This window comes from Homalodisca vitripennis, chromosome X (assembly GCF_021130785.1).
Source record: "Homalodisca vitripennis isolate AUS2020 chromosome X, UT_GWSS_2.1, whole genome shotgun sequence".
NCBI classification, from domain to species: Eukaryota; Metazoa; Arthropoda; class Insecta; order Hemiptera; family Cicadellidae; genus Homalodisca; species Homalodisca vitripennis.
Window position 1 is genome coordinate 65,498,420 of NC_060215.1, and position 14,669 is coordinate 65,513,088.

At 29.5% G+C, this 14,669-nt stretch overlaps 1 protein-coding gene across 1 annotated transcript in view; it reads left to right on the plus strand.

Moving 5' to 3' along the window:
• The first annotated feature begins 335 nt into the window (after positions 1-335).
• Positions 336-14,669, plus strand: part of LOC124369099 (ras-related protein Rap1) — a 33,782-nt gene continuing 19,448 nt past the window's right edge. The window contains exons 1-2 of the mRNA XM_046826839.1: positions 336-679; positions 3,778-3,967. Of these exons, the coding sequence (XP_046682795.1) occupies positions 3,785-3,967 (183 nt within the window). The 5' untranslated portion in view covers positions 336-679; positions 3,778-3,784. The remainder of the gene's footprint in view (positions 680-3,777; positions 3,968-14,669) is intronic.

A 14,669-nucleotide genomic window follows, 5' to 3' on the forward strand; every position in this document is an offset into this window, starting at 1 on the left:
TTGATGAAATATTAACTGAAAAATGAATCTTAGCTAATGAAAGACAAAGTTCATAGATTACAACACCATGTCACTAGCCAATTTTTCTATTATAGGTCATCGTTAAACATACAGTATATATTCGCTTTTTACTGTTGGTCGTTGTTTTAAATATAATATCTAAATTTTTTACTATACGTGCAAATCACAAGACCTATTTAAAAATAATTTTACTATGCGTATGGGAATAAAGAAGAATTACTGTAATGTATATGTAAAAAAGTTCAATAGTTCAGTATCTTTGACTTTTATCTAAATACAGTACATTATTATACTGCTCTGAGTGAGTATAAACATTCATTTCAGCGCAAGCGTTGCGTCAGCGGAAGTTGTGAAGCCATCGCCCAAGATAACGGTTACCTTTACTGTAGTTAATAGAGGGTTTGGAAGGACTGCATATTATTTTGTGCATTGTTGGTGATTTGCCTACCATTAAAGTTCATAAAAAATGCTCCTGTGTTTCATATAAATGTTAGTAACACTTTGTAGCTCAGATGAGTAGTTGTTAGTCATAGAACATTGTCGTCGGTGGCAAGATTATGGCGGAGTGAGATCATAAAACCTTCAGCCTTTACTAGTATTGGGTTTAACTTGAAAGTTATTTGGATTTTACGACCGGCGACATTGCCTCAAAAAATTGGTAAGTAGTTAATTTAAGTATAGATTATAAATAATTTTATATATGATTATCAACTTGTCAGTGGTTTAGCCCAATGTAACCCTGTTTTCCTACAAGTGTATTGAAGTGGGGGTTTTCCCAAAATTTGCAGGCTTTAAATATTTTATAGTAAAGAAAACTCAAAGTAAAATTTAATTTCTTTACTACATATCTAAACTAAACATATCATATCTTATTTTTAAATTATAATTAATTAGCCTGGTGATTTGGTTGCATAGGCTATGGTTGAATTTTATGAACCAACTTACATTTATGATATGATACAACATTTTTACAAAGAAGTGTGTCCTACAATATCAGTTATGAATTACTGTAAATGTTTTTTTTAGTAGTCTAAAACCCATCCAAATTTAAATTGTCATTGTATAACTTAGGCTATCTTGTGTTTAACAGCAAAGTTTTCATTTGCCATTGTTATATCCTATGTTAAAAACGTATAACACTACATTTTGAGGATTGAAATATCCTCTTCTTCGTATGTAAAAAAAACTGAATACATAAACGTCAATCATCAAAACCTAGTATTTTACAACGTAACATACTATACTAGTAATGTCAAATATCTGAAATACTACTATCCTCTCAAACAATCCGTTGTCAATAACAAACTTTAAACAAAGAGCTATGTTTATATTGTACACATGACAGGCTATGGTAGGTGATCAACTTTCATTTACTTTTTTTTGTTATGTGTTAAGATAAATGAGGTAGGAATGTATCCAATTACATTTTTTATGATTAAGGTATAATTAGGATGTATGTGCTAAATCAAGTTAAGAGTCAAAGTTAATTCATGATGTTAGTGAAATATCTAATCTATGTTAGCCCTACTCGTAAGTATCTGTAGACACTCTGAAAACCCTAGCAAATTTTAATATTGAAGCTGATATATATCTCATTAAAATTTTGCAAATCATATACTATTTTGTAGTCCTCATTAATATTGCTGAAAACTATTGTTTGGTAGATCTGACTTGCTTTTGTTAGTAGTAGTCTTGCAAGCCATTTTGTGTTGCAATTATGTTAGGTTAATACAAGACGTAGGAAAAGAGACATGTAACATTTTGCAGTTTTGTGCATAATGATCTGTCTTAAGTTAATAATAGAACTGAAAAATCAATAATGTAATTAAGAAATGTATGCACACCTTAATGCTTTTAAATTCTGTATTACTAACAATTTCCAGAATTAAAGTTATTACAGGCTTGTAAAGGAAAGTTAGTAATTTTTAGGCCTATAATAGAGAAATAGCTTCCGTCTTGCACTTAGTTTGAAAATTTGTTTGATTTATTATTGTGTATTTTTCATGTTTTAATAAATTTGAATTTTCAGAATTAGGCCAACAACGTGAAATTTAGTTCCTTAAAATCGATTAAGCTATAATCCTGAGTTTTCCCAAAATATCCAGATTTAGGCTATTAATAATTATATATTAAATTCAGTAACTAACTAGGTCAAGGCCATACTCTGTAATGTTTATTTTGTTGTGTACAACCAACATCATTAGTAACAAATGTACATTGATGCTATAAATAATAATAATACTAATATAAATTAGTAACTTCCTAATTAGCAATTCCTAAGCCTATACATTTTTTATTTCATCAAATATATACTGATTATCCTCTTAATTACAGCAACAAAGCAATGTATTCCACAATAAACAAGACAATACCAACACACCAAATACAATAGTCAATTTTTTAAAGTAATAAAGATGATAAACATGAAAAAATATATTAGAAAGATTAATTAGAATAAAGTTACAAAGTAAACTTATAATGCATGTAAGTTATAAGTAAAACTGATTAAATTAAATTTTTCATTAATAAAATAACTGTACTAAATAGCCTGTAGTTAATTATTATATTTCAGGTTTACATGAATTATATAAACAAATAAGAGTAGGCCCTACAAAGTACCACAAATATAAATAGATGCTACTAAGCCTAATTTTTAGCATTAAAAGAGTAATAAATTTCTGTATATATGTTCTTGGTCAGGGTAACAGTACAAACGCCAATACGGTACCGGAAGTAGATTCCAATAGGAAGTTGTAACTTTTTGACCGAAATAGACCTTTCAAAACAACTTCCTTGACCAGCAAAGGCTACTATAGTGCCAGAAATATCCTAGACCAGAAGAAGATTATTTTAAATAAGTATACACTTTTTACAGAAGAAGACCTATATATATCATTTAACATAGATGAAGGTAATGAAGTTTCCCACCAAAACGAAGCCAAAGAGTAATAATAGACTAAAGGTATAGTGGGTTTAGCTTTGGCTTTACAGTTACAAACAAATAGTGTTCGTTTTCAAGTACAATTTCACAAAAACATTACCAGTATTTAACGCATTTGTGTAGGTAAGTTACAAAAGATGAATGTTTAGTTTTTCGTGGAAATTTCCCGGAGCTATTATTTTACACTAAAAGTCCTGTAATATGGTAATCCTAGTACTTACATCATCTTGTTTTATTTATATCCCCACAAATTGTTCAATGTCCTTTTCATTACTATTTAAAGTGTGTAATCCAAACAATTCACTTTGCCAGTTTGGCCTACTGCTATTTAACACTTTTCCGAAGAGTTTTTACTCTGATTTAACATCACTAGCTCGGTCTTCCTAAATAAGTTGTTGTTTATTTTGATAAGTCATATTGTTGTACACATTCAGAATCGTTCAATTCATGTATTATGAAAATGCATTGTTATGAATAAACGTGCTGCTAGGAACAGAGATTTTACAAACACAACATGAGTGCAGCCATCAGCTTAGTTAGTGTGATTTTTTTATATTTTCAGTGCCTCTTGAATTGTGAATAAAGGTTAAAGTTACAAAAAGGTCAAAAAAGCAGTGGCAATATCTGTGAACCACAGAGAGCTTTGTGGCCTTTAATCGACAGCCGGCCTCGAAGGTTTATCAGCTTGGGCAAAATATTAAGAGGATTAGTTATTAACATCTAGAAGTTTCATAAAGAAACATTCCCTGTGTAAAATATTTTTGTGTGTACTGGTAAAGCTACACGTCAGTGTTGAGCTGAAGTATCTGTTTCAGTGAGAGGATGCGTGAGTACAAAATCGTTGTGTTGGGCAGTGGAGGAGTGGGGAAGTCTGCTCTTACAGTACAATTTGTTCAGGGAATTTTTGTAGAAAAATATGACCCCACCATTGAGGACAGTTACCGCAAACAAGTTGAAGTAGATGGACAGCAGTGCATGTTGGAAATATTGGACACTGCAGGAACGGTAAGTCACGTAGTTTATAGAATGCTTTGCATAGTATTCTTCAAACTGGTTGCAGACAATACTTAATTTGTAACCAAACATTTTTGCAATTCAAAGAGGTTTTTTGAGCAAAAGTAAAGAAAAATGTGCTTTAAGATACTACTACATTTATTTAGAAAACTGTGAAAATATATATAGTGCTAATTATTTTGTTAATATTGTTTGTACTGTTTTGTAGCTTGGTATGTTATACTGCATCAGAAAAAGTAGCTAAATTTTCAGGTATTATTTTGCAAAAGGTTTTTTAATTATTGTTCTGTATTGGAAATTTGGTAGATTAATGTTTTATTTAAAATAAAACGTGTGCATTATAATAGTTACATTAAATTTGTATAGTTGTATTTCTAATTGATTTGTATAATACAAATCAATAAAAATATTTGTGCTTGTATCACTCATCAGTAAAGCTGATTTTATCTCTATTCAAAATATAGATTTTAACAGAATTTAGAGGTATGTGTCAAATATGCATTTTTACTAGGAAACTTAAACCAACCATAGCTGTGGAGTATCCTTGGTCACCTACCCCATATTTATTACCAGATAGTTGGAATGTGGATGTCTATTGATGCTTTATATTTAGTATTTAAGAACGTAAACACACTATTTTAGTAATCTTCAGCACTGACCTGATATAATTGTCATTTACTAAGTCAGTAATGAACGCATGTGTGACAGAAATGGTGAAATAAAAAATAATTGAATCACAAAGTCAAGATTCTGTATTATAGTAGTGCTTGCCTGGTAAGTGAGATATGTGGGTCCGAGTTACGGCGGAGAAAGTACTTCTTGTGAGTCAATATTTATTGATATTAAATTAGGCTATATTAGCATTCATAAAAATTTAATAAATGCAAATATAAACAAAACACAAACAGAAATATAGAATAATAACCAACTTAAATTGTGAGGTAAATTTTCCTTATTGGCATTATATTTTATTGATGTTTTTCCCTTTAAACTTTACCAATGGAAAAAGAAACATTCTTCTATTTGATGAAACATGAAGATATTTTCTTCTATTTTGAAATGTCTTCCTGTTAAAATGACATTTAACTGTATAAATGATAAAATGATAAATTCAACATCTATTTGACATCCAACAAAAGAAGGATGAACTTTCATTTAGTAGACACTCTTGTTGAAGACCTTAAACATTGTACAAGAGGCAATATTCCTATAAATGAAATAGGCAAGAAACTACTTACCAGAGACTGGATATTGATGATACCTTTCAACTTAATAAATGTTTGTTGGGCCCAGCTTGTGCAAGCATACCTTTAAAGTGTTTGTGCTCACTTATGCGTTGACGTATTTTGTTGAAGGAAGTAACATTTGAAATGTAATAAAAAAATGCAAAGTAGTTGGTATCTTGTACATTTTGTATACTAGTCTTTTTGTTATTTGATTTAACAGATTTTTAACAGGTGCTGTTTTGTTAATATCAAAATGAATCGCACTATTATGTGTGTTAATTTTCCTCTAATTTATCACTATCTATGTACAAAGTTTGGTATCTGTAGCCTTACTAATTCTAGGGATGCTAATAAAAAATTTAAAAAATACAATAGCTGCTACTGGCTAAACAAAACATTTCTCAATGCATGTTTACAGGACATGTTTTGTTTAAAATTATGAGTACTATCAGCCTCAGAAGTTTTTGACACCCTTTTCTGTAGACCCTGTATAAAGGAACTCACTTTCACACGCAGGTGGTTAATGTTTATATGGGAAATACTCTTTTAGCTAGTACTTTGGTTGTCTGTTTTTGTAATAATAAACTTAATTTTAAAATTTAGGCTGAAGCTGTTAGGAATGATAGTGAAAAGGATAACAATTTAAAACCCAAAAGTACCTAGTTCAAATATAACCTTAAAATATGAATGCATTGTATTTATTATGGAATATATCGGACATGTCTTACTTCAATCTATTCCGTAAGGTGTTACTTTGAAGAGAAGCCATTTTGATTATAGAGTAGAAGTCAGATTACTTGAGCTTTTGAGTTAACGTCTTATAAAAGTTAGTAACTTGTGCAGGGGCTAGACCTCTGTGCTGCTGTTTGCATTGCTCTTCTGGCCATTGTTAGTTCGAGCAGTAACGGGTCGGGGGCTAGAATAAGTCTATTGTTTGCAGCTGGGTGATAAGTCACGTAATTTGTTATATAAATAACATTTTTTATTAATTATTGGGTTTTTCTGTAAATTAAGATATTTGATTGTAATATCTGTACTATCCAAGTTTTTCTGCATTATAAGTTGTTCCAGTCCCATTTAGCTCAATTAATCTGACTTCTACTGTATCTAATATTGAAAAAGTTCTTTGTACAGAAAGTAGCAGGTTTTTAACTAGTGAAATGAGAGCACTCATGGCAGTTAGCAGAATTTTCTGAAATTATTAATATTTTTTCAGTAGTGACATTTTTGGTCTTCTACCCACTTTATTTCCAAGTAGTTAGTTTCCCTGTAATGTTTGTAGTCCACGAGACGAGTGCCATTTTGTAAGTTACTGTATAAGTACACGGTCTAATTTGAGGTTATTTTAATAGAGAATATACTGAATATATTGAACATCTTACTTACTAGTTTTGTTGGTTATTAACAAGAAAAAGAGAGGAAACCCACAATTAGGTTATATAAAGCATAATTCTGACTAAATGTTGTTTGTTCTGATTAATTTACTGATTGCCTGCCATTAGTTTTTATGTATGTAAGAATTTTGTTATAAGGTACACTTAATTCTCAGCTTTTTTCATTTGTGGTCAGTCTGTAAAAATCTCATATAATTTAATTCTCTTGAAGAAATAAATAAGTTTTCTTCATTATAAAAATAAGCTTATGTTTGTCAGTTATGTACCGGTACTTAATAATAAGGTTTCTTAGTTGTTTACTGACAAAGTTAAATCTAGGAAATGGCGAACCCGAAAAAATTAAAATTTTATAATAAGTAAAGGCTTTTTTATTTAGCAGATATGGATGAAGTAAGCTTATTTATTATAGCATCTGTTTTTCACAATATTTTTATTAGTTGTTCAGAAAAAATATCAAGCCTTATTGTAACTCATAATTTAAATATTCAAAATGTATGTATTTTAAGAGAAACACCAAAAAAAGGCTTGAATGCATCTTAGTTATTCCTTTAAAATGAGACATCTCTCATAATTCTATAAATATAAATAAAGGTGTAACCATGCATAGATTTTAACATTGTTCTTATGGGGTAAAACTAGTTTGTTTCAAAACAGCCGGTTCTCAGTAACCATAGATATCCTATGGTTTTGTTATTGTATTAATTTTATTCATAAATACAGCAAAAGCTCTATGAAAATTTGAAGTAATTTTTTTGAAACTTGAAGCAAAAACGTATAGTTTTTTCTGTATGGTTTCGATAATATGATTAGTTGCAGAGTAAATGGAACTTAACTAATTAAAATTACAGTTTTTAAGTTAAGGTATCATTCAAAAGGCAGTTTCACTTTTGATATTATTGCCTTGGACAAAAGTGAAATCTTTAATAAACAGTCAGCATTCTCAAGTATTCATTTCATTACTTATATAATTTACAGTTGGACTAAAGTTGAAGTAAACAAGAAACTCAAATGAATCTGGTGATTGAGGAACACTAGAAATTTTATGTACCTACCCATGACATGGAATTCTTTTTTAAATTTGACCAATTTCAAAGGTGTTTTGCTAGTATTCTGAGTTGTAATAAAGTATGTATATTGACAAAAGAATGTATGCTAACTTCCCTTGTTATGTTGTACGGTGAAATGTTTGTATTGTTGGCAGTGGAAACTTTCTTTCTAATTTATTGTAAAGAATTTGTTATTTGTTTAAAATAACAATTAAAATTATGTTAAAACTAGATAACAATCATACATTTATTATATAACAAAAATAAATAAAACTGTGAACTGTGAACTAAAATAATAAAATTTAATAAATATGAATGAATATTAATGAAATATGTAACAAATGTATCTGATAGTTAGTATCATGGGAATACTGTTTATTGAAATATAATAATATACAATGTTATATTTGTTTTGACAAAATTATAACAGTTTTATAAGCTTAACCTACTATACGTTTAAACACTACACTTAATAACTTATCAATATCCATATAGGCTTAACTCCAACATAGTTATTCTTGCATATGGTCATTATAGTATGTGGGGTATATAATACCCATCTGCATCATTAAAATCGACTGTTTGTATATCTGTATCAATTAGTATTTCTTGGTCATTCACTTCACATAACGTAGTTATGGTGGGGAGAGTTAATTCAATGTGAATGTTGAGTATAGCTCCAGTTCACCTTCCTCTTAGTGTAGTATCTGAAATCTAATGCTGTCATAGACAAGACTCCTAGAATCTAGTCATGTTCATCTGAAGAGATTCAAAAAAAAGTCTGTGACGAAGAAGTTCAAATGTACTCTTATCATTGTTTTGATAAAATTATGTGTAATCTATGTGAAGAGGTGTTCTCATTGTGCATTAGATGAGACAATGAGAACACCACTTGATTTTGTAGTATAGGTATTATTGATATCTAGGTACTTATATGTTTTTACTCTCTGAATTTTGTTATGTTCAATATGATAATTTTAATGAGATCTGTAAGTTAGGTGATCAGAAAACACTTTCTGGTGTCATTATGAAAATCTTTAAATTAATCCATTCAATTAATTATCCTATTTAGTGTGAAGTTGTTTTCACCTCTCATATTTTTTGGAACAGTCACCCATGAAAACCAAATCAAAATAATCTGACGATGTTTGCGATTTTCAATCTTTATGACCAACACTATGGAGGAGGGGTGGGAATTTTCATCATTCTTTAAACTGGTGAATGCCATATTTGCAGTCTTTAAGGCGTTCCTGTACTGGAGAAACAAAAACTTTTAACTTTATGATGATTACTCGGCATTCAAAAGTCATCTGGGAACTTCGCTGTTATTTAATATTTAGGATGTTTTGGTGTTTTAATGCAGATTTTATATGATTGAAGAAGAATCATTTAATCATTTTAGTTACTTTTAAAACCATTCTTTAACTTTGTCATTTTTTATAGCTATGAATTAGGTATTTGTTGCAATTACGTTTACACTAGCTGTTATGAATTGGTGTCAATTATTTCATGTCATTACGGTCATACAGGTTTCAGTGTGATGAGAAATGTATGATAAGAGAGTTGGTAAAATTTTATAAATAGCTACTTAATGAGCAAATTTTATGTCAAAGAAACTAAGGTTAGTCAAATATATAATTTTTATATCCGATGCTGCATTTGATTATGTTGTACCGTTATTATAGTACATATATTAAATTTATATGGAGCTAATACTTCGTAAATCAAAACAACTTTTCGGAAATACTTGATTTATTCCGAGATTAAAGTTCACTCAAAATTTGACAAAGTTTACAAACTTTAGATTCGATTTTCTTCAAAACTTCACACAATCGAACAAATCTAATTAAGAGTCTGATCAAAAATGAATTAAAATTAAAATGAAACTAAAAATGTATACTTCTCCAAAAATGGTTTAAATTAACAAAATAAAATAAAAAGTTCTCTTCTAAAAATATTCAAAAAAATCAATATAACACAAAACTTGATACTAACTTTACGACCAAAATTTAATTCACAATACTTCAAAAAATTGAATTAATTCTCAGACTCTGTAAGATGGGAAACTTTAGAAATTTTAATTACAACAGTATAAAAATAAAAGATATTAACTAAACGCTGGTACGGGACTTACTACTTTGAAGATTACAGAGGCTGATAGGGATTTTAATACGCAAAGAAGAAAAATTAAATACTTGAATTAAATTTACACGCGATAAAAGAATTACTCTAAATCCCAAACTATAGGGTTAGAGGAAGAGCTGCCGCTTCTCAACAGGACGTGTGCACCTTCTCGTGGAAACTCCAAGACTGCGCTCCCTCTCTCCACCCAACAGGTTCGGAACGTATCACCGTAGATAACACGATCAGCTGATTGACCGGTCTCAACCAACAAACAATGTCCACGCACCGCGTCTAGTTAACAAAGAGCCTACTTCCTACCGCGATTCAGCATAAATAATTACGACTACGGTACAATGTACTACAGTAAAACTTGGATAATTTAATTTTAATTTTATGTTTAATTAGAAATTTCAGATAGTTTTAACTTTTTTATCAGTTCCTTGATGTTCCCTACTCAATAATAGCAGTCCACATTTTTCAAAATCTTGGATAATTTGAATTTTTTTGGTCCCTTGAGCGTTGATCTAAACAAATGCTAATATCTTGATCAGTAAAAATTGAAGGCAGTAAAAAGTATTAAAATATTTTTAAAACCTCTTATTATATATAATTATTATTATGAGAATTTCAGAAAACAATACTGTATAATAAGTCATATGTTTGTTAAACTTCTAGTGATAAATGAGAATGAGCTTTTAAAAAGCATAACATTTACTGAAAATAGTGTGCAATTATAAGAATGAATAAAACCATTGCAGTGGTTAAAGTAAGGTAATAATTTTATCTTAGGCGGATCTTAAAAAGGATACAATATATTTTTTAAACAAATCCTATCTAAAAAATAATTTGGTGTGAAAACTTTTATAATATAGACATTTATAGTCTACACTTATAGTAAATCAGATGCATGTCTCTATAAAGTGTTGAAATAAACAAATTTTGTTGATGGAGTTAAAGTTTTAAGAACATTTTAAAGCAAGATATCCAATGAGAGGAGTGTTTATAAATTGAAATACTGTTTTTATAAAAATAGTTAAACTTTTATTAGATGCAACTTTTAATTGCAAAGAAGAATAAGTACACATTAAATGTAAATCATGCTCTTAAACACATATTTCAGTGATTATCAATTAAAAGTATTTAAAATGCTCACAGCTACAAGATGGCTTAATTATATCTTGAAGAAAAAAATAATATAATGCAATAATTACACACCTTCCAATATTACAAAGTTTGTGACATTGTGTATAGCTATCAGTACGTTTGTTCTGTTTTTCAACATGATTAAATGTATATAGTTGTGCATATTGTTATTGGCCCACAAACCTGATATTATTTCGGACCATATATATGAAATCAGAAATATCCAGGGAAGATTAATATTAGGTTAATTAAAATGATACAACATAAGGTAATGACTATTTTACAAATAAATTTCAGAGTAATGCATTAACGAGGAGGGAAACAGGGAATCAGTAGTATGTGTCATGGCAGATTCACGATGCCTATTTGTAGTGGTTCTTTAAAAATACGTGGCAAGTGTAAGTTGAGACCCAGCAATATGTAAATATAACTGTAGACAGGCCAGCTTGAAATGGATTGTCAATATTTGATGTAATTATTTTGTCAGATATTTTGATGTTGAAACTAAATAGAGACGTTGAAACAGTTTTTTATGAGACAGAGAAGAGCAGGTGAATTATTGCTGTTGTTCGTTTCCTACATAACATAGCCAGTACAATTAGTACCAATAGGTTTTGCCAATTTTTGATACAGGCAATATGTTGTATCATTTCAAAATCAAGGTTATTTTAATGTAATGTTGATGTCTCAAATGGTCCATGCAAGGCCACAATAATAACACCAAGGACTATTGGCACCAAGAAAGCCCAAAATAAGCCAAATCGGATCAACATATACTGAGCACATAGCTCAGAAGAACCTCACTTAAAGAGCTTCAAAAAAAGCATTAGATAATTTTATTGTGACTTTTTCCTAAAGTAGATTACTTTGATTTATATTTTAATTCATTTCATATTTTATTGCCATTGTAAACTAATAAAATACCTTCTTTTATTATCATGACTCGTCTGAGAAAGATTTTTGAGTTCTGTTCACTCCCCTTCACATCACTTGGAATATAACTGTGCACTTTTCAAAGAATGATTAAGCTTTTATTAGTAGCCTAAACTGCTAAGATTATGGTATTAATATGTTTGTATCTTGTGCACTTTAAAACTGAACCCAATACCATAAACTCTTTAGTTCTTTAAACAATTATTTATATTCTGAGCTTTTATTTTGTTTTTATTGTGAAAGCTTCTAACATTAAATCTTTTGTCTAATAAAAGCTTGTAACCACAGTGAACTAAGCAAGATTGTGTTTTTAGCATTTTTTACTTGAATGCTTAATATCATATATCCTACTATCTATAGTACGTAACTTTGATAATGTCAGAATTACATTGATTGAGTTTTAGAAGTTAAACAAATGGAGGCAGAGATATGATTGAATGCGACATCAGCAGTGACTGTGGTCATACTTGTGGTCTGTGACCTCACTGTGTTGTGTGATCATTCTTATCATCTATACTTATTATTTGACCTAGTTTTGTAATGTGGTATTACAAAAAGTTAAATATACAAGTAGTTTGCAGGATTTCTGCCAATGATAAAGCATTTATTCTGTATTCCAACATTCACTAAACAGAGAGTAAAATAAATACACCATTATTATTTATTGGACTGTTTTGACTTGTTTCTCCTATACCGGAAAAATAAAAAATCTTTATTAGACATAAAAGCTTTTTGATATAGTTGTCATTTAATTTCTATAACAACCGGGATACAATTTTAAGATGTATTATAGCATGCCAAAATGAGTAAATATTATTATTTTTTGTAAACTACTTTTGATCGTAATGAGTAAAAGAAACTTGGCATGGAGGTTTACACTGGCACTTTTGGTAGCCTCTGGAGTATTTAGAGCAGGGTATGACGTTAAGTATGTAGTGTATTAAAAAGATATATAATTTTGTACTGTTTTCTTTTTATCAAAGAAATCAGTTATTTGTGTCATTGTTGTTTTGTTTTAAAGATTAAGCTTATAAAAGTTTAATAAAACCAGTCTTAAGACAGTAAATCTAAGACGATGGTTGAATCCAAATAACAAATTAAATGTGCTGTATCTAAAGGGATTGTGTTGAAATTACATTTCATTCATAATGCGTTCAAATCATTTTTAATCAGCAGCTTCAGTGATCTTGGTTTGGCCCTGTGCTTACTCTTTTCATAACATGCCAATTAGTGTACTCTCTGGATATCTCTTTATTCGATCCATTGCATTGGTTGGGAAAACATGTTGCCAAGAAATCTATGCACCTTGTAATGATAGTGTGGTTAAGCTGCATCTAGTTGAAACCACACTTTTTTTATTATTATCAAAGTTGCTATACCAAGAATAATCTTGTTTTTATAATTTGTAAATACATTAAATGAGTGATAGTTTCAATAATTACCTTATAATTAGTGATAAAAATTATGTGAGAATTAGCTTAGTTTATTCTCTTGAAATTCGAATACACTATAGTGCTAGGCCTGGTAAATTTACAGGTTTATGTTAAATTAAGTGGACATGGATTAGTCCAGTAAATACAGATATGTCTTCATTGTTTCAATAAGTTTAAAGGTCGCTTCATCTGACCAAACAACAAAAACACAACATCTTTCCTTTGCTACACACTTGACACAGAACCATTTTATTTGCTTCTCTGGACTGACTACATTTCATACATATAGAAATTGTTGGATAAATGGCTTTCAGTTTTAGTTATTAGCTTTTAAAACTTTATTAAAACTTTCTATAAAATGTTACTCTTAACAGTTGTTTTCCAAATTCTATTTATAATGACTTTAAACCTTTTGCACATTGTTAGACTTTGAGTAACACTTCAAAACGTATTGATACAAATATTTAAAAAAACAACTAAACTTTAATCATATAATGGGTTAATTGGTATAGATGACAAAAATTGTTAAATTTTATAAAGGTTTGTTTTGAATTATTAATTGATGTAGGTATCCAGTTTTTATAATAATTAAAAAAAATGTAAACATTGTTTTGAGACACTACATTTAATATACTTACATCATTGGCAGTTCTCTTATCAGTTGGTATAAGTACATTGGAAATACACTGGCAGCTCTTTTTCTCACATGCTGGAAGATGGTATTGCACATAGCACCAGCTTCACCAACATTTTTATCTTATTTCTTATGGGGCACATACAACACAATATGTGGGTGCATTTATCTGTATCTTGGCTAAGATAATCCTCTATCAGTAATGGATGTCAGTGTTTTGCAGCAACATTAGTCCCTTAGTATCTTTCCACTAGTGTCTCTATCATCAAAACTTGCCTGAGCTGTTAGAGGTCTTGTTGGCCTTATTCTTAATATAAAAAAAAACATTAAAAATACACATGTTTGTTAGTGAATGTGTAACTTTTTGTACCACTTTTAATTTGTGTATTTCTTCTGCAAGATGTGTAAGCAGCACTTTTATCTTTTCTTACTTGAAGATCCCTACCAGTGTGTTATCAATAACTGAAGGAAGGATCATGATTTGGTTTAGTTTTAAATTAACAACAAAAGTAATCAACGAATAAAAATATGTTTAACTTCACCTTTAGTTTATTTGCTAGATATAGTGCTTTCTCTTGGACTTTCAGCATAAGAGGTTTTAGGTATTTAACTGTTTTATTCTGCACCATTCAAGACTGCATTAAGAACTATCTGAGTATACAGTACACTTTGTATTCTATAATATATGGAATAATATAATTTTACATGTACTGTACATTAAATGACCTAAGTTTGCGACTCAGTTGGATTTCTGTATCAT